Source organism: Parasteatoda tepidariorum, chromosome 2 (genome assembly GCF_043381705.1).
Source record: "Parasteatoda tepidariorum isolate YZ-2023 chromosome 2, CAS_Ptep_4.0, whole genome shotgun sequence".
NCBI lineage: Eukaryota > Metazoa > Arthropoda > Arachnida > Araneae > Theridiidae > Parasteatoda > Parasteatoda tepidariorum.
In genome coordinates, this window is record NC_092205.1 from 15,518,818 (window position 1) to 15,539,733 (window position 20,916).

The 20,916-nt window shown below is 29.2% G+C and overlaps 2 protein-coding genes across 5 annotated transcripts in view; one reads left to right on the top strand and one right to left on the bottom strand.

Moving 5' to 3' along the window:
• Positions 1–21: 21 nt before the first annotated feature.
• Positions 22–4,864, top strand: LOC107441574 (vesicular integral-membrane protein VIP36). Its single transcript, XM_016054890.4, has one exon. The coding sequence runs from the start codon at positions 152–154 to the stop codon at positions 1,139–1,141; it is 990 nt and encodes a 329-aa protein (XP_015910376.1). The 5' UTR covers positions 22–151; the 3' UTR covers positions 1,142–4,864.
• An 8,411-nt stretch (positions 4,865–13,275) lies between these two features.
• The window catches only part of LOC107441572 (uncharacterized), a 334,007-nt gene continuing 326,366 nt past the window's right edge, over positions 13,276–20,916 (bottom strand). For all 4 annotated transcript variants that reach the window (XM_071177200.1, XM_071177199.1, XM_071177198.1 and 1 more), the window contains exons 15-16: positions 19,468–19,587; positions 13,276–15,989 (exon numbers count right to left, since the gene is read on the bottom strand). In XM_071177200.1, the coding sequence (XP_071033301.1) occupies positions 15,829–15,989; positions 19,468–19,587 (281 nt within the window). In that variant the 3' untranslated portion in view covers positions 13,276–15,828. The remainder of the gene's footprint in view (positions 15,990–19,467; positions 19,588–20,916) is intronic.

Genomic DNA, 20,916 nt, shown 5'->3' on the forward strand with positions numbered 1-20,916 from the left:
AAATATTATCTTAAAAACATCTGTAAGATTTCACGAGCTGTAAAATCGTGACTTACCGTGACTAAGGTGAATATAACTGTTGATGATATTTTAAATTTGCTAATTGCGTGTTTTAACAAAGCAATTTTTATAGATTTTTTTCTTACATACTATGAAGTCAAATTTTTCTGGCACTATGAAAATGCTGTGCTTTCAAGTTATTCTCGTTCTTTTTAATGCGATGAATTCTTTGGCGGTGTGGAATACAAATGATTATATCAAGCGTGAACATTCAGTTGTGAGGCCTTATCAAGCTTCTGGTGTTTCTATTCCATACTGGGATTTCAGTGGAAGTACGATGATCACAAATAATTATATTCGACTCACTCCCGATTTGCAAAGTAAATCCGGTGCTGTATGGAACAATATTCCCTGTACAGTCAGGAATTGGGAGCTTCAAATTCATTTTAAAGTACATGGGAAAGGTAAAGATTTATATGGTGATGGAATGGCAATTTGGTATACGAAACAATCATTAGTAGCAGGACCAGTATTTGGAAATCAAGACTATTTCGATGGTCTTGGAATATTTCTTGATACCTATGCTAATCAAGGAGCCCATAGTCACGGGCATCCATATATATCTGCTATGGTGAATAACGGTACACTGCACTATGATCATGATAGAGATGGTACACATACTGAATTAGCCGGATGTGAATCTAAGTTTCGGAATTCCGAACACGATTCTCATTTGTCCATTCGATACGAGAGAGATGTTTTGACTGTTTCGACAGATGTAGAAGGTAAAAATGCGTGGAAGGAATGTTTTTCTGTCGAAGGTGTCAAACTACCGACCGGTTATTTTTTTGGAGGTACTGCAACGACTGGTGACTTGTCTGACAATCACGACATTATATCTATTCGTTTATATGAATTAGAAATTCCTGACTATAAAGACGAAGAAGATCGGTCAAAAATTTCTCCTAAAGCTTCGTTTTTTGCCCCTCCAAGAGATCACATTGATGATCAGCCTCCAGCAATGTCCGGATTCAAACTCTTCCTTATTATTGTATGTGTTCTTTTAGGAATATGTGTTTGCATTATAGGTGGTGTGATTGTTTTTCAGAGAAGTCAAGACAGATCTAAAAGACTGTATTAAAATTTGTTTAAAGCAAGACTGTGTATTACGTTATGTATTATTTGTACATTTATCATAGGATGTCCCTATCGTTGCCAATTTTATACACATAAAGTATTTTATTCTTCTATAAAATAGCGATTTGAAGTAAAATATATCATCTGTAATTTGTATCATCTTTTGATTTGTGTAAAAGCAGGTTGTGACAAAGGAAATGTTTTATATATGTGCTATCAACATATCAAATCTTCCTTTTTAAATAGTGTAATTTTTATGTTGTTTTTCTTACTTAATTATAAAAAAATATGTTTAAAGATGAAATTAAAACCTGATGTGCAAATGCAGTTCTCTGATAAAAAGTAGAAAAAGCTAAGTTTAATAAAAACTATTTCTGAGTGAAACTAAAAATCTTTTCAGTAATGACAATTACTCTTAAGCTATTTTATTTTATAATATATTTTGTTTTATAATATATGTTTTATCTTATAAAAATCTCATTTATAATATAGGTAACCATTTTCATTATAATTAATTTCTCATTATAAACTTATTTATAATCTTTAACAAAATTGATTATAAATAAAATGTCAGACAACTTGGACATATATTTTAACTGAGAGATGTAGACGATAATGAACTAAAATATACCTCTTTTTTAATGTAAAATAATACTATTTGTGTTTAATGCTTTTCATGATAAATTATTTAAAATAAATGAATCATTTTTTTTAGATTGTCTTATGATTAATTAGAAAATCATTAAATGTATTTTACGTATTTCAAATACTTAAATTGCACTAACCTACTGCATGGAAGATAGTATGCATTGCAGCTATAGTTTATTAATAGAAATGTAGTTTTTAGATTTATGTATATCTTACTTAATTTTTTTTTTACCTGTATATGCATGTTTTAATTGATTTTTTTTCTTCTTTTATTCATATACAGTGCTATAAGTGTTTGTTGAATCAGGAACTTTTGAATTGATTATTTTTATGAGCAACAGTAGGCTTAAACTGTTTGCTATAAACTTTTGCTGCCACATCCAAGACATAATTTGCTGGTATTCAATCTTCATATTTTTGCAGTCTTCGATAATTTTTTTTTTTTTTTTGGAATTATATATTTAATGGGAAGAGTAGTCTTCCTTCTGATAAGGAGGAGACAAAATAGCTACTAGTTTTTTTTTCCTCTTTTCTTTTTATGATTTTAGAAAAATCATAAAATATAGGTTATATACAGAATATTTGGTTGAAAGCATGTAAAACTGAAATTAAGCTATATGATTCATTTTATTTTTTATTGTCATCTTTAAACTAACTCACAATTCTGTTTTTTTTTCTTCTGATAATGAGATACTTGCTCAAATTTAAATCTACTTTCATGTTGTAAAAAGAGACATTTTACATATTGTGAAAAATTTTGACAATGCTTTTATAACTTTGCTTATATAAACAGTTTTATCAAACTTTAGATTAACGCATGACGTCTTTGACTTGTTATCACATTCAATATTTTATAAGCCTTTCCCCCCCCTCTTTTTATTGTATAATATTAGTAGGCTTTTTGCTAATTTACTTTATATTTGACTTTGTAAATGTGTCTATAATTTATTTTTAAATTTAGATATTAAAATTTCAAAACTTATAAAGCTTAAAGTGTTTGCAACTACTCAATGGCATGAACTTCGATAGAGGTGAAGTGGAGGCAACTTTGCTTTCTTTTTTCTGCCTTTCATGGTATTCAAATCTTTTTCTTTTTTTTTAAATGTTGACTTTAACAGAGATGATTGTGCTCTGAGAAAAATCCGGATTTCCCAATTTATTTGTTAATCCCGATTGGGAAACCCAAGGTCCAGAAGTTTCAAGAAATCATCAATAACATTTATGTATAAAAATTCTTATATATTTTATTTAGAAATATTAGAACTAGAATTTATACTTGGCATATTTTTCATTTGTAAATATTTTTTCTGTTAGAATAATAATTGTGATTAGAGATAAAAAGTAAACTTATACATAATTATTCATTTAAATTATGCTGCTTATAATTTATTTAGAATTTCATGTTTTGAAAATATCAATGACTTAAATTTATAAAGTCATTAACTTTTTGAAATGGTCATTAATGATTTTACTCAAGAAATTTTCAGGATTTTTTAGTTGGGTTCACAATCACCCCTGCTTTTATAAATGTAATTAAATTTTAAAAAATAATATGAACTTCATGTGTGCCCCCAAAGTGGCACCTGTGCCATAGGTTTGCCATTTTTTGTCCCTATAGGTTTATTTTCTTTTGGTAATATTGTTTTTAGCTTCTTGTGATAAGAAATCAACTGTTTTCAACTTCAAGATATTGCTAAAGCAAATTTCATTTTATGATACTGACACGTTTTTTTTCTCACAATAAACATTTTAAAGCATAAGTTAACATGACATAAGTATTTTAATGTATTCATAATATTTTAATTCAGACCCATTCTCAAATATAGGTACAGTAAATGCTCAATTTTTTTTCTCCATCCAATTACTTCTGTCAATCAAACATTTATGTTCGAGATCAATCCAGGCCTATTCACAAAATTCAAATTTATAGAAACAACCCTTTCATAAAAAATTTAATTCCTAAAAACTGCCTTTCCACTCTTTGCTATCTATTGCACAACAAAAGGAATGATTAATTTATTTTATATGTGTTTCATTAGAATTTGTTTTCCTTTTTAATATCAAATGTAATGCGAGCTGATTTTACTATGATTTTGTTATTTAAATTTATTGTTCTGTCGAATCAGAGTGGAAGGATAATGTTGTTAATATTTTAAAAATAATTGTAAGCCTACATTGTATATTTTCGAAGGAGTGTTTCACCGACCATAAACTTTTTTCTACCTAATTTTTCTAATGCATATCTTAAAAAATTTAATGATAGTTCATGTTCATTTTTCAATGTTATCTTGTTTTGAATAATAAAAGCTGGAATATCTGTTATTATATTTAAATGTGGAAATCTTATAATTCAGTTTTAATGTTATTTTTAGGTAAGTTTTATGTATATATGTTACGGTTAAAGAAAGTAATAAATCTGACTTTTATTTATAATAACTAAGGATTATTAATAATAACTATGAAGAATGCATTCAAAATTTTTACATTGACCAAATTTAATTGGTAATTATTAATAATAAGCAGTAAATGTGATAAATTCTGTTTGATTTTTAACTTTTACTGACTTACTTAGTTATGATTTATGATAACCAGTAATTATCAATATTAATTTTATTAATTACACTGACCGTAACATAAAATTTTCTTCATTTATGTATTTATTTTTAAAAAAATTCACTTATTAAGTTTTAATAAGGCTATAGTTTAGAAATTTGATATCCTCAAGCACTTATGCTGCCTTATTTAAAAGATCTCTATAGTTATATTTTTCTAAAATTAACTATTATATTGTTTCTGTGACTTAATTGTTGTTAACATGACTGTCTTTCTTATACTTGCCGTAAATAATTGAAATTTTTTTAAAATTTAAAATTTATATTTTATTTAAATTTGCTTGTTTTGCAAAATTTTGCTCATAAAATTAAGAATAAAGTTGTAAAAAATGTGTTTTATTTTATGATTTTACAAATAAGTTGTAACTATTGTTTTAAAAAAATGTCCAAAGAATATTTTTGTTTACTAGTCAGTCTTATTCTCAATTTAAACATTCCTTTCCTAATTAAATTGAACAGTTTTTCCATTTATGTTTTATATTATTTCTTTCTATTTCTGTATGATGATTTTTATGTTCTCATCTATGCAAGAACAGCCAGTGTCAAATTTTTGTAATATTAATGATCAAGTTTTTTTGCATTAATGACTTGACATATGCTTGGTAACACTGATATTGAGCTTATTCCTTTCAGTTATTACATGGGTTTTGAAGTAGGAAAAAGAAGCACTTTATTACAAAAAAATGTTTTTTTTCCTGCTTTCAAGCTTATATCATATGAAAAAGTGACTTTTGAACACTTTTTCCTTCATCTAAAAATTTTGAAAATTTTACTGTAAAGAACTTGTTTTTAGGGACCCCTTAAAAAAGTGTCCTTACAGTAGAACAAATAAACATTAAAAAAAAAAAAAACATTCACCAATCACATTTGAATTCTTCTAATTCATTATATATACAGGGTATCTGCGCACCTGGAAAGTCATGAATTTCAGTATTGAACAAAATTTTTGTAAAAAAATCATGAAAAGTCGTGGATTTAGGTTGCCAAAAAATCTAATTTTTAAAGTGGAATCCCCCCTCCAATTTCATGGTGTACCGAATATCTGAATTTGTAACAAAATCCCCACTCACAATCTTGTTTTATTAAAATATAAAATGTTTTTATCATGTTCTTTAAAAAAATTATGGTGTTCTTTCAAAAAATGAAAGAAAAGACATTTCTGAAACAAATTATCTTTTAAACTTCTGTGATTTCAGAATTTTATTATTATTTTTTTTATTTTATCAATTTAAAATTCTAGCTGAAGCAAGCCTGTCATTGGCGAATTTTTTTATTTCGAAATGAGAACAGAAAAATCAGGAGTATTTCTTTCCTTTCCTAAGAACAAGAAAAGTATCTTTAGAATATAATTCTGCAGAAAGAAAAGAAGAAGAAAATTTTTTTGCTTTTGTATTTTTTCCTTTTTTTTTATTGCTTAAACTCTTTCTTTACTCTGTTTTTTTAAAATTAAAATCTATGATATGAAGATGCAGAGTATAACAGTTTTGGCTATACCTATCATTTCAATTAATGTTATAAAGCTTTTTTAAATTTATTGTGCTCTTGTCGGAGAAAATAGTAACTTCGTTAAGTCATGAAAAATTCTTGGAATTAGTCATGAATTTGAAAATCTAAAATGTAGCAGATACCCTGTATATATTCAATTAAGCTTTTTTTTTTTTTCCTCAATAAGGAAGAAAGAAATAATTAAATTTTTGGCTGGAATTGTATGAGGAGGAATTAAATTTTTTGATTAAATTTAGACCTTATACAGTAATTTGCACTTAATACAAATATATTTATAAATCTAACATTCGTTCAATAATTATTCAATTTCATCTGGATGAAGTGTGCGAAACTTGACAAAATAAGTGCATTAGTTTTTGAAAAATCATTTTTAGAAATAGTGTTCACTCATTGTTGAAGTTGATATTTATTACTTCCACAATGTATATATTACTCCAACAATGTGCAATATATTAGAGAAAATGATGCAACCCCTTAAGATACTGGGGTCCTTTTTGGATGATTATAAAAATCTTATAAAATATTGACATTGGTTGTCCTTACATTGAGCCACACATACCTATATTTTCACTATTAAGTTTTGGCCAAATTTGGTGCTCGTAAAATATTTTCTTTGTTTCCTTTTTATTTTTTTATCTCGCAAAACCAAATGTATGGATGTTTTTTAGGTGTGGAGGCTGTTAGAAAAATCAATTAACTCATAAAAGTAATTATTTTGAATTTTTAAACTTTATTTTCTTAAATATTTTTCAAAAATGGTTTCATTGACCTCCTTAGAAACTTGAAGATATAACGTAAGGATGAAGTTAAGAAAGACTTTCGGGGATATAAAGAAGCTGCTCTATAAAAATTATTGGCTCGCATACAAAAAAATGGAACGTTTTGAATAACTTTGGATTCTGTTGACGAGTTTTTCACTTACTAAGATTCAATCTTATTGTTTCACGGGGTGATCTCGAATATGCTAATTAATTAGGGCAGACGATATTTTAAGTTACGAAACAAACTAAAACGTATTTCCTTTGAATAAATTTGCCTTTTTTTTCTAGCGGATTTTCATTCCTCAAACTAGACACAATCTGGGGAACATGGTCCCAATAATTTGTTCAGGCGAGTGGTTGAAATTTTGTTATTAAAAAATTCTCGATGCAGGCGAAATACGCCGAAAGTAAAATTAACATTAAAGGGTCCGACTTCATTCAAAATTTTCGCATCGATGGTTAGTTATTCAAAATATTAATGCACATGAAGAGATCTTATTTAACCACCAAGATATGAAATTTCGGAGATTTCAGTAGATTCTCCTAACGGCAGGCACTTAATTTTTCACGTTCTTAGCCTAGGAAGATGCCGGAAGTGTTACCCATTCAACGTTATTCAGTGGGCACCGGTGAACCTAAGTCACGGAGGAGAGCAACATTACCCACACTGCCACAGATACCCGTTTTATAGGGTGGGCCACATTCACACTATAGAGAACAACACACATTCATGCCCTGAGTGGGATTCGAACCCGTAGCCACTGGCTTCGCAGTCAGACACGCTAACCACTCGACCATCTGGCCGGCAGATTTTAGTAGATGAAAGCACTTAATTGAGTGTTTTCAGGGTGCAACACATATTCGACGAATACTGGGTGCGTAGCGTTTTTAAAATGTGCTTAAAGGTGCTTTTTTTTTATTTAAGTCTTGGAACTTGAAGATCTTAGATCAAAAATTATTAAGGGTGGTCCGTTTTTTTTTTTTGCACTGCATTCTGAACTAAACAACACGATCTTATTCATACTGGAGAAAAACCTTATTCATATAATAAATCTTTCTGACGAAAAATGGAACTATAAAATCACTCTTTTGTTTATTGTGGAGAAAGACGCGCAATGATATATTCTCCCAGGACGTCTCTTTTATTGGTGTGTGATTCTTATGTTAAATTCATTTAACGTGAGACTTCATACTGGAATGAAACCTTATTCATGCTGCGTGTGTGATGAATCGTTCTCAGTGAAAGTTTCCTAAAATCCCTTATTCATGCTGGAGAGAAGCCATATTCATGTGCGTGACACATCAATTGAGGTATCTGTGCTTTTCGAAATCATATTGGTGATAGAGATTATAATGATAATTTTGGGGAGTGTTGTTCGATTGGATTACCAGTTGTTATGAAGATTTTTTAAAAATATTCATCACTAGTAATGATTTGTGTCTGTCTGACGATTTTTTTTTTTTTTTTTTTNGAAGCAGAGACATTCGGTGAAACACCCCTGACACGGATTGGGTTACCAGTTGTTATGAAGATTTTTTAAAAATATTCATCACTAGTAATGATTTGTGTCTGTCTGACGATTTTTTTTTTTTTTTGGTTGTATTAATGATGACCATTGGCGATTTTATTTGTTTTGATCTGTACTTTTGCTCTAATAATAATTTTCGAAATAATTATGGGAAAGTAATTGGTGTTTAAATAGCTTAGGGGAGAGTCGGGTAGCCCCGCCCACTTAAGGATTATTGCTTATATTTCTGTATAATATTGAGTAATAATCAATATTTTTGTATGTTTCTATTGTTTTATCATCTATTTAAATAATGCAAAAAGAATAAGCCAAAAAGATAATAGTTTAACTTAAAAAAATAGAAGTTAAAAAAGAACATGTTTTTCAGCTCTTTTCAAAATGTGTCGGGTAGCCCACACCCAGTTAAAAAAATTATGTTTTTTTACTGTTTTTTCAGCTGTAAATGAAAATGACCAATGTATTGACAATAGATAAACCTTATTTATCATTTTTATCACAATATATTCACATAATCGAATATATATTCAACATATTTTCAAAACTATTGTTTACCATGTTACCAGCTGCCTAAATACTTGAAACTTTGAGAATAATCTTTTTTTTAATATAACAATTAATGTCCGATGGCCCATTGACTTGAAAAAATATTCTATACATATGAAATTGACAGTGGGCGGGGGGTAACCGACACTACCCTAATATGTATTGATTAAAAGGATTTTTTTTTTCATCTTTGATCATTTTATTTATAATATTTTTTTAATACTGAACTTATTCACAAAAAGGACAGTTTTATTTAGTATCAAATATCGATAATACTTAACTTCGAATATTTTATTTATTTCAAATTATTTTTGAAATAATTTATATATCTCTTCATTCAGTAATAAGAGTATATTATAATCAATATAGAAAATATTTAAGCGGATTTATTATCGATTTTATTGTTACAGTATGTATGATCTATATTTGTAATTGTTAAATTTTTGTTTAAATATTGCGCCCTGGGTTAAAAAAGTTAGAAATTAAAATATATTTAAAAAGTAGTAATTTTTTCTTCTAAATTTTGTATTTAATAATGAAATCTATTTTTAATGTTTAGATGTCCTTAAGGAGTAGAAAAAATATAAATTAAACAACGGATGACACAGGAGAGATAACTCCTGATGAGAAATTATCAACTAATATGGAAACGTCAAGTAGTGTAATAATTGATTAAGTAATTTGGGAATTGAATTAAACACTAATTTTCAAAATGTAAATCAAGATAAAGCGGAAGAAAAAGGGGACATACTAAGGTTTGAGCCTGACATGGGTGTTCAGTCTACAGCCTGGCTTGGACATTATAAGAAACAAACTTGAGATTTTAAAATTAAATTATTGGAAAGTTAAAATTTTCTAAAATTTATTTGTGTTTCAGGTTTGAAATGATTTATTTATTAAGAATTGATTAAATTGACATTTTTTTCGAGAAAATAGTCGAAATTTTCAAGAACATTATTTTTCTCCTCCTACTGTCTTTAATGAGTTTCAAAATTTAAAATTTTCTGGTTCAGCTAAAGAATTTCTCATACTTCACCGAAAAGGTAAATCTAGGTCGAAAAATAAATTTACGTGATGAGCTTATAATGGATGGTTTATTTATGGGATTACACCACAGATTAAAGCGCCTTCGCTTCTGAAAAAAAACCGAGAGTCCCTATTGAATTGTTTCTATAATTATTCATGATTCTCCAGTGTCTTAACTCAGAATGAAAATAAACAAAAAGCTCTAAAATTGAGTGGGTATCGACAACAAAATCAAAACTGGATACCAAGGCGGCCATTTATTAATGACTCATTCCAAATTATAATCCGCAGCAAAATCCAATTTCTTCCGCTCAAGTGAAAATTTCAACCAACAATTCCAAAATGAAACTAAATTTCAAAGGAAAGTAGCAGAATAAGCAACAAACGAGTAATTTTGTCCAGGCTTCACTTCCTAAGTCATGTATATGGAGATAGCCAAAAGTGCATATTTTAGAACAGTGTTTCCCAAAGTGTGGTACGCGTACCCCCAGGGGTACGGGAACAGTTTAGAGGGGGTACGCGTTCTTCTCGCAACGAGCGAAAGCTTCAAGAAATTTTATTTAAAAACAAGGCTAGCCATGAAAATTTACGATTACTTATTTTTCTATTGGCTATTTTTTGCAGAGTTAACAGTTAATAATTAGTGGTGTCAACAGCCAGTTCTGATTTTTAACTTTTGTGCAATTTTTTTTATAGTAAAAAATACATTCATTTTTTATTTAGTGGTAGGCAGAGTTACGAAAAATTTAGAAAGGGTACGCAAAAGTTATAAGTTTGGGAAACACTGTTTTAGAAAATAGACACATCTCAGAAGACATATTTAAGGAAATAGACACTACAAAAAAAAACCCGCATCTTTTCTATGTTCAACCCAAATGTAACAACTAAACGAAGAATTTCGTACATTCCAACATAATCATTACGGTGGGCTATACCACGGGTATATTATAGATATAACTTTCCAGGCTATTTGTTCGTGTTCAGACAACATAGCGACGACAATAAAGTGGTTTTTAAAAATCTAAATTCGAACAACATAAATTTAATTATGAATATATAGGACCCCGGTGACAACTGTGTAAAAATAGCTGTTGACTATCTTTTTTAAAAAAGACTATTTCGAAGTGATTTAGGCTTGCGAACGATATCACCTTACGAATTTCTTTAGATCAATTAGTTTTTTCTTTAAAAAAAGAAAACATTTCAGATGAGTCATTTTAAATAATGGAAACAAATTTATTCAAAAGGGAATCAAATATATTGAAAAACGGAACCAAAATCATTTTCTATAACCAATACCGTCTTTACGCATGGGCACACCCGGGCAGTGCCCAAGGCACTCAGGGGGCCCTTGAGAATCTTACTTTTTATAAATTGTATTTAAAAAAAAACAAAACAATTTTGCATTATATAATTTTTAAAATAAATCCCTAATAGCAAAATATGGTTTATTTTCACTCAGCAAAAACCTTTTAATGTAAGCCTAGAAAGGTTGGTTATGCAGCTTACGTGTAAATCTTCTAACCTTAAAACGAGATCTGTGCCAATCTGCTCTATTCTACGCACATTACTCTAGTCCAAAACCTTGGAAAACAACCTTCTATATAAAAACCTTAAATCGTGGTTGACTCAGGGTTTTCAAGCGTGAAAAAAATCCTTTAATAAAGCTAGTCTCAAGGTGAAAATACTCTTAAACATAGGTAATTATAAGGTTTCTTTTCACAAGGTTTTGCATGCTCAGCTAAAATCCACCTTATCATGAAATTTTAATGAGCAATGCAGTTTGATCCTATCGTTAGTTTGACGTCAGCTAAACCGTCATTATAGACCTAAGTGACCATTTTACTTAAGTGCTTATTTAAAAAAAAGTCTTAAAAAATAATTTGTAATCCTTTTAGGATGAAAGGTTTAAAAACTGCAATATTTTTGCCTTATTGAAAAAAGGTTTTTAGTACAAACACTTTCGTTCGACAATAAGAGGAAAATTCTGACAGATGGTAGCCGTTAAGGTTGTATGCTTTCTGGGATATATACTAGTGTAAAAAGTGCGAATTTTTTTTCTAAGAATAGTGATTGATTACCATGCAAACACAAATAGTTTGAATAGTTTATCACTAGGTAAAATAAAAAGTCAGCCGAAATCTATTTTTCTTCGTTAAAATGAAGTTTTTAGGTGCTCAACTCCCTAAGTGATAATGTCTCTGAATATGCTTGAGATCACCGAAGTCAAGCATCACTGGCTACGGTCAGTGTGAGGGTGGGTAACCACTTGGATCAGTCTGCGTAGGGACCGANTAAAATGATAGTATTGGCGTTTTTCTTGAAGGCCAAATTTCAAAGCAAAAAGCAACCCATTCAGAAGAAACTTAGGGGAAGGATAATAGTTTGAGTAATTGAGGTAAACTGCCAACCCTTCTCTTTGTTCGTCCTCCCCTTAACTGACCCCCATTTCTTTCCCCACCCAAGAATCTCTTTTTCTACTCTCCCTACCCCAAAAAAACAAGACCGTCACGAAACGACACTTGCCGTAGTTTGCTTGTAAATGTCTTTTCATGACGCTTCGGATGCAAGGGGTTAATAGTCGAAGAATCATATATTTGAATTTTCTAATTAAATAGCGCAATACTACTCCTTGACTTTGATTTCTGGGTAATCATTTCATAATTTTAAAAAATATACATAATTAATTATGTATAATATACATATATAGATAAAATAAAAAATACATAAATTAAAAATATACATATATAAATGGGGGTAAATTATTAATAAAGGTTTAAAATACTTTAATTAGGCATAGTGATGCATGAAAAGAAATTTCCGCCCCTTGATGGGTATGCTCCCTCCCCTGAATAACTTAAAAAATTCCTAATCTTCATCCAAACTCATAATTTTTAGGAATTCAAAATCGGATAAAAAAATCATTATTTTCAAATCCGGAATTGTATTCGTTGTAAATGAAATGTGCTGAGCACAAACAGAAATCGGAAAATATTATAACAAAGAGTCAAACATTTTTAACAGAACTGCGAACGTTTTATTTTGAAGCACTTTTAATTTTTGAAAATTTGTTATATTCTCTTATGAAAGTTCACCTTTAGCAAGATACAAAAATGCCTTCGAATTCTCGAAAGTTTTTATGCTTGCTATACCTAATTTACGTGCAAAATTATTTTCTTAAGCAAAATAGTGTATTTAAAAGTAAGCTAAAAAAATAATTTTATAATCAAGAATTATAGGAAAAAATTCGTTTATAGTCTTAGAATTTCGAAAAACATAGTCAACTTTTTAGTTTTCTTTTTCTTTCCACAACCGTGACAAGTGTAAATAACTAGTATGACAAACAACAATAATTGCAAAATATTAAAAATATTTTATTTTTGTAAGTAAGAATACAAAATAATTTCATAATCTATATATAATATTTATATATATACGCGTGTGGTTTTGAATATTTTTTTCTTCTTCAAAATCACAAGACAAGGTAATAAGATAATAAAAGCTGCAGTCAAATGTGAGAAGGGCTGAAATAGTTTTATTAAAATAAATTGCAACTAAATGCATCTATCAAAGGCACACATTAAAAAATACAGCAAATATTTTCTATAACCGAAATATCACAGAAACCTTTCTTGCCCTAATTAGACACTCAATATATTCACAGAATTCTATGAGCAAATCTCTCTTCATTATTAATAGCGACAATGAACTTCCTTACAATAATAACACCAAAGAGAACCAGTGTTTATTTTTATCCTTATTCGGAGATAAAAATGGGCAAAAAATTTCAAACCATCTTTTATCATTCATTAAAACAGCTACAAACAGCAATGACATTAATAATGAATTGAAACTAAGGTACTTTTAAATAGTTTTGCGTAACAAGACAGTAGTATGTTCGTATGTTAATTAAAAGTGAATGTAACTTCTTTTAGCTTCTACCTAAAATTATTTGATATCTTTAAACACGAAACCGAAAGAAGTATAATATCAATACGTATTGTACACGAATTTATTTTTAAGACTGATTTTTGAATTCATATTGTATCGATCAATGATTTATGTACTTTTAATTTGGAGAACAAAGATTTAATCATTTCGTTTTATAAAATTCTCACAAAGTGAAATATTATTTACTTCATTCTAGAAAGATTATCATTTTAAAACCACTAATCTTTTTATATTCTGGTGTATACATCTGATGATTTTTTATTTATTTTTTAACAAAGAGATATTTTGAAAATTGTCGGAAAGATAATCCATTTTAGCCTAGAAACACAAATATAAACCTTTGAAAGCTAGAGTTTTTTTGTGTTGTAAAATTCATAAAAAATGTATTTTTTCTTAAACAGACTTAAATATCAATATTTTAATGATTTTATTGAGAAAAATTAAACTTTTTTTTTAAATACTAGGTTTAACTTTGAAATTTTCATATAGTTGAACTACAAAATTATTTTAAATGTGATTGAAACAGTTGGATATCATTAAATATAATATGTAAAACTGTTATAAATAGGTTTCACATCACTAAATGTATTGTTGTCACTGAATCTTTTGCTATTTATCACTTTTAAATCGAGCTATGTAATAATTAAAATAACTAAATAACAGGTGAAACCGTATCACTATCACACATTGTAATTGCAAAAGCATTGCACAAAACCCATTGATAACACCGGTATGAAAGATAAATTTGAGTTGAAGCAAAGTTATTTTATTTTATAAAGCATCCTTTTTTGCTATTGTTTGACTTCATAGTTTAGTGACTTATTTTCACAAAACTAGAATATCTATATGCAAAATGTATTTGAAACGCAGAATATGCCTTACACAAATTTCAAAGCAGAAGATTATAATATACAAAAAAAAAGCCAGCTCTAACGATTATAGATTAAAAGGCCGATGAGTGCTTAATATTTACAAGCATTGATTGAAAGGATTTTTATTTCCAATTTTTCTTGTTGGCTTTGATGGGATATATGTGTGCATTCTAACTATTATTTGCTCATAAAATTTTGAAAATAGAATGAATGTTTAAAAGAAATATCACAAACAAATGGTTGAAATTATAGTCACTAATAAGTTATAAATTTAATTCTTACATTTTGGATCAATTTCGATAAAAAATTATTCAATAAATAAGTTACTCTAAATTGATAAATCTTAAAACTGATTAGATATTCTGAAAACAGATGTTAGCTGTCATATTTACACTTTAGTTCAAACAATTCTAGTTTAAAAGAAGAAAAAAAGGGTAACAATAAGTTCATTTTCAACCAAATTGCTTGTGATAAAAACTGTATTCAAGAAGGATATATAAAGATAGATCACCGACCAGAAAATATTACAGCATGACGTAGAAGAAAATATTTAGATCATTAGACGCCACGAAAAAAAGAAAAAGAAAAACACTGCAAAATCAGTCTGCTGTGTTTCGCGAAAATGTTCTTTATAAAAGTGACTGTACAATATTTTAAACAACACAATTGGCACAAAATATGTCGTATTAAACAGTTTTTCTTTAAGCATTATGGAAAAGAACTGTCTGGAGAATTTCTTGCTTTAGGCTGATCAAAGCAATGCCAAGTGAATGACAAGTTCGTTACTTCCTTGCTACAGGTCAATCGTCTGCAAAAAAAATTGAAGTCATTACCGCAGACGATACTACTATAATTATGTAAGACCATTAATTATATTGATCGCAGAATTTTCTACTAGATGTCGCTTCTTTCCATTGTTTTTCGTCATGTAAATTAAAAATGCTGGATCCAATGACCTTATGCAAGATAACTCGTTCCATCTTCGCTGTAAAGATTTTATAAGGCAGGCATTTCATGATCGGAACCTGAATACCATTTTGAAATAAAACTGAATTTCGAAATTAAGAGTTGAATTTTTTCTAAATTCGAATCTGCTTAAGCGGATAAAACATTGCAGAGGTTGCAAATATATATTGCGAAGTAGTGCCTCAAAACCCTCTCGGTTTTCTATCGAAAGTTTTAACATTTAAAAACTTTTGTTTTTAGCAAGTTACTTTTCACACGAAAACTTGAGAACATAACTCTAAGATGAACTTTTCTTCAGCTTGAGGTGTATATATCCTTCTGGTAATTTCTTCAAGAAGTTCCATGCCTCCGTTCTAGTCATGTTATTAACAGGATGTTCATTTATTGCTAAAATTTCGTCTCCTTCTTCTAATCGACCTTCTTTATCGGCAACACTACCTGAAGATTAGAAGGAAAAAAAAAATCAGAGTGAAAACAAACATTTAATAATTATAGTAAAAACATGAACCCACCGCAAAACTTACTTAAAATTTAAATTCGAACTGTTTGAAATTGACGAATGGTTTTACCAGGCGTTTGGAAGAAAAAAAGAATGAAACTGTATGATCAGATCTAATGATCCGATTTTCATCATTCGACTCCTGTTCATTCGAGGGAGTGACCTCAAAATATCGTCAGCACTAACTAATTAACATATTTAAGCTACGAAATCAGACAAAAAAAAAAAAAAAAAAAAACGAAAAANCGTACATTCTCTGAATAAACATCATTTTATTTTCTCGACTGATTTTTATACCTTACTCTCAAACTAGAGGGGTTGCTGCAATCTGGAAAACATTGGTTCCAATAGTTTGGTCGTTAGAGCCTTCGGATATTAGGATCCCTTAATGTTAATTTTACTTTTTGAGTATTTCGCCCATACTTTAGGAACTTTTTAAGTAAATTGAAAAGTTTTTGAACACAATTATATAATCCTCTTATATAAAGATAATTTGATTTAAAAAATAATTTTTAATGATTATTTTTATTATTTAATTTAAAAATAGTGGAAAAATTTTTGAATTGCAAGGTAACACAAATCTTTACACCATTTTATGGAATGTAATCTGATGCGGCAAAATTCAAATTTCGAACAAAATCTGTTTAATAGATCCTGAGAATTCCAATTTTAAAATTTGATTTCACAGGCTCAATTCGACAGATTTCGTTCAATTTTTCTTCATTTACCATATAAAATTACATTCTTTAAAATGATGTAATAACTTGTATACCTTACGATTCAAAACTTTTCAACTATTGTTAAATAAAATAAAAAAAATAGTTAAAAATTATTTTTTTAATGGAATTAACTGTGGAAAAATGAATTTTCAATTAGCAGAAGAAGTTAAATTAGCATTAAAGAATCCAAACTTTGGCCAGCTCTCCTGACAAAACTATCGGGACCACGGGCCGTATTTACCAGATTGGAACTTCTCCCTATATTTTGAGGATCAGGAATACAAATCCGCCAAAGAAAAGGTATGTTTATTCAGAAAAAATCCGTTCTCGTGTCTTATTTCATAGCTTAAAATATCGTCTGCACTAACAAACTAGTATATTTGAGGTCACTTCCTCGAATCATTAAGAATGAATCCTCGAATGTGAAAATTCGATAATTAAATCAAAAGTTATTTAGGGTTCGTTTTTTCTCACACTACGCCTCATAAACCTAAGAATATTAATTTGAACTTTTTATCTTATGTCATTTTCCGTGTATTACACTAAATATTTGGTGAAAAATCAAATTAAGAAAGAAAACTCTCTGTCCTCGATATTTTATTCGAGAGTACTTTTATTAGAATTTACCCCTTTTTATTACACAAATCATAAGCATGTGAATAAAATATATCGTATTAAATCAAACCAAAGAGCTAAATTTTTGAATATAAAATACATTATCACACTGTTCAAAATTAAAGTAATTTATCTGTGGGATATTCTTAGAGGAGAAAGAAATGTAGCTTTGTAGGTAAACAATACAACGCATTTTTTTAAACCCCAGATAACTAAATATTCGTCTAACAGACTAGCGACCCGTGTCAGTTTTGTGAATTCGTGACACAACTCCATTGAGCTCACAGTACTAGTAAAATGAGTTATCCAAAAGTATTAAGCACGGCTGTACAATTGTTACATTTCGAGATTAATCGTCGTCTAACAATCGAATGTTTGGTTCCATCAAAATAAATATTAAAAATTTGTACTTACAAAATATGGCTATGTGAGGAGCACATTTAACATGTCAATGAGAGCGCCAATGACGATTGATAATTTTTACCATTTTTCGGTTTTTTAATTGAAATATTATACTTTTTTTTTAGGTTGAGCTAATTTGTCTGATATAAATAAAGGAAATATACTTGTTTTTAATTCATAGTCTATGAGTCGAATGACTGGTTACAGATTAACACTAATTTAAGTTTAGATATCTAGGGTGGAAAAAAAAGTGATCGAATGATTGTACAAAGATTTCTAACACATATATACTGATTTTAATTGTGTTTTTTTTCTTCATTCTATTACAGATATTTAAAAAAAATCATACAGATTTGATTTGATTCGTTCATTTACGTAACACTAGAGCTGCACAATGGGCTATTGGCGACGGTCTGGGAAACATCCCTTAGGATGATCCGAAGACATGCCATCACAATTTTGATCCTCCGCAGAGGGGATTGCACCCCCGCTTCGGTAGTCCGACGACCTGCACGCGAAGTCGAGCACTTTACGGTAGAACAGTTTAACGAGGACCAATACCGGACACCCTCGGTCCCTACGCAGACTGATCCAAGTGGTCACCCACCCGCACACTGACCGCAGCCAGTGATGCTTGACTTCGGTGGTCTGCTGGGAACCGTGTCTTAACGATCAGTCCACTGCGGGACAAAAAAAATCATACAGAGAACGGGAAACCGTGTATATTTTTTAGAAAATGCTTTTTAATCAGAATTTCAAACCTCAGCTTATCAAAAACTACATTTGACGAAACAGAGTAGAAGATTTATGAGCATTATATTTTAAAGTTATGAATCCAGATGTCAAAAATTAGGTCAAAATGAATTTTTCCAAACTATGAGTATTTTTTATTCGATTAGATATGCCGCATGACCAATTAGAATTGGGTCATAATAATATAAACCTGAAATAAGCTACCGTAAAATAGTTTTCTATGAAGAAAAAAAAATTAATCACAACAAATTCTTTAGATTTTCATTTAGCGAATACTTTTGATATTTGGCTTATAATTTGAAATCCTTAGCGCTGGCCCTGAATATGTAAATATGATTCGATACTTTATATACTTAATTCACGAACTTTTAGAAGTCCTGGAATTTTTTTAACAAAAATTTTACGCCAGAAGTGAAAATTGTCGAAAGTTTGTTTCAATTGTAAAAGAGGAGCTAATTTTTTTTTCATGCGAAAATAAAAAGAATCAGAAAACTAAATATTTTATTCCCTTTTCGAAATAACATAAAATGATCAGTTTGCATTTATCATAGAATTCTGAGTTGTAATTGTTAGAAATAGTATACTTTAGTCTTCTCTTTTTAATAAAAAAATGCACACAAAAGAGAATGCAGACACTTTAAAAATATACATCGTTTAGAAAGCACGTTTCCAAACTTTCGACTACGTTAACACAGTTTAGAATGTTGGGCCTCTTATTTTAATACCATGTCTGATAAGAATTTGCACTCGTTGCTTTTATTTTAGGCTAAAGTGAAACACTTGTTAATTCAAAATCAGTATAACTTTTCACGTATTTCAGAGATTAATAAAAGTAATTGTAATAATTGTTTTGACAGAAAAATTAAATTGCTTATATTTTGTCGAAAGTACAACATAATTTTTTTTTTAATTCTTTAGTGTAAATTACCTTTAAATACTCTTTTAATCAGCAAAGGTCTGTCTCCTTGAGGTGAATCTTTCCCTCCTTCAATGCTGAAGCCTACACCAGTTGCATCTTTCTGCAAAGCAACTGAGAAAGTTCCAGGATCTGCAATAACACAAATTTTAAATTAATGCTTATAAAAGCTTCGAAAGATAATAAAATCAAAAATTACGCAAAGGGTTAGTAAAAAAGGGGCAAAACTTCATGAAATTACACAATTCATAAATTACACAATTGCATGGAGTAATGATTATTACAGTAATGCATACAGTAATGATTATTTCTAAAATGATGGTATGGTAAACATCTTTCAAAAAAGAAAGAAAAATCCAAAAATCTCACGAGGAAAAAATTTTTTTTTTTTTAAAATGGCGGGAAAATTTACCGAATTTTGTTCTGGTTTTCCGGTTTTCTGATTTCCGGATAACGGGTTCTGTACTGTATCAGTTAATTTCACATAAAAATAAAACTAATGCTAATAAAAAGTATTACATATACATACTATTTATTTCCTACCGAAGAAATCTGTAATTAGGGACAGTTCTGACATTTAACTGAACATTTTTTAAATAATGAGGGAGTAAAGAACTGTCAACAAGATTTGATTAACTTTTTAACTACTCCCTGACCAGTTTGGTTCAGGAATCGAATAGAAAGTCCTATTGAAGCGATTGCATTCTTTAAGTGGAAAACGGAAATTACATTCTTTAAAAAAATTTTTTTTTTTAAATATTTCTTTGAATGCGATTTTGCGAGGCGTGGCAGTCATAAATAACCGTTTAAACGAGGAAATTTAACATTGGTTTCATGTAAAATAATTTACTTCTATTAAAGTTTTATTCGTAAAGCAAGTTATTCGATTATTTAATTAAGTGGAGGTGACTGTGTGTGTGACATATATATTATGATATGAGGACATACAAAATGAGTTACAAATAAATTTCTAATTAAATCTTTCGTCCTTTATAAAGATTAACAATGATTCTTTAATAATTATTCAAGGATTATCTTCAATACCGCGTACGGATAAATTACCAGTCTCTTGAAGGTAAAGCTTTGATTACAAAAATGAAATCTATAATAAATTTTCTCTTGGTATTCTGATTTGTAATGCCGATTGCAACATCTCTTTTCGATATGGAAGAAAGTGGTATCAGAAGAATTAAATAAATATTTTGTGTGTGTATCTCCCGCCTATAACTTCAAAACTGTTTGTCCCTGGAGTTTGGATAGGGCAATTTTAGCCTAAAAATCAGTCATTATATTGCCAATGCAAATCCTGAATTTAAAACATCTATTTAAATAAAGCAGAACGTTTATATGTGTGTGCATGTACCCCATCCGCAATTCTGAACTGAATTTGGTACACTACACATACCTTCAAGGATAGTCTACTGTAAAACTCTCTCCGACCAGCATCCCACAAAGAAGTAT

What these genes read in the sequence shown, in the direction of transcription:
- LOC107441574 (XM_016054890.4), top strand. Translation starts at nt 152, where the DNA reads ATGAAGTCAAATTTTTCTGGCACTATGAAAATGCTGTGCTTTCAAGTT.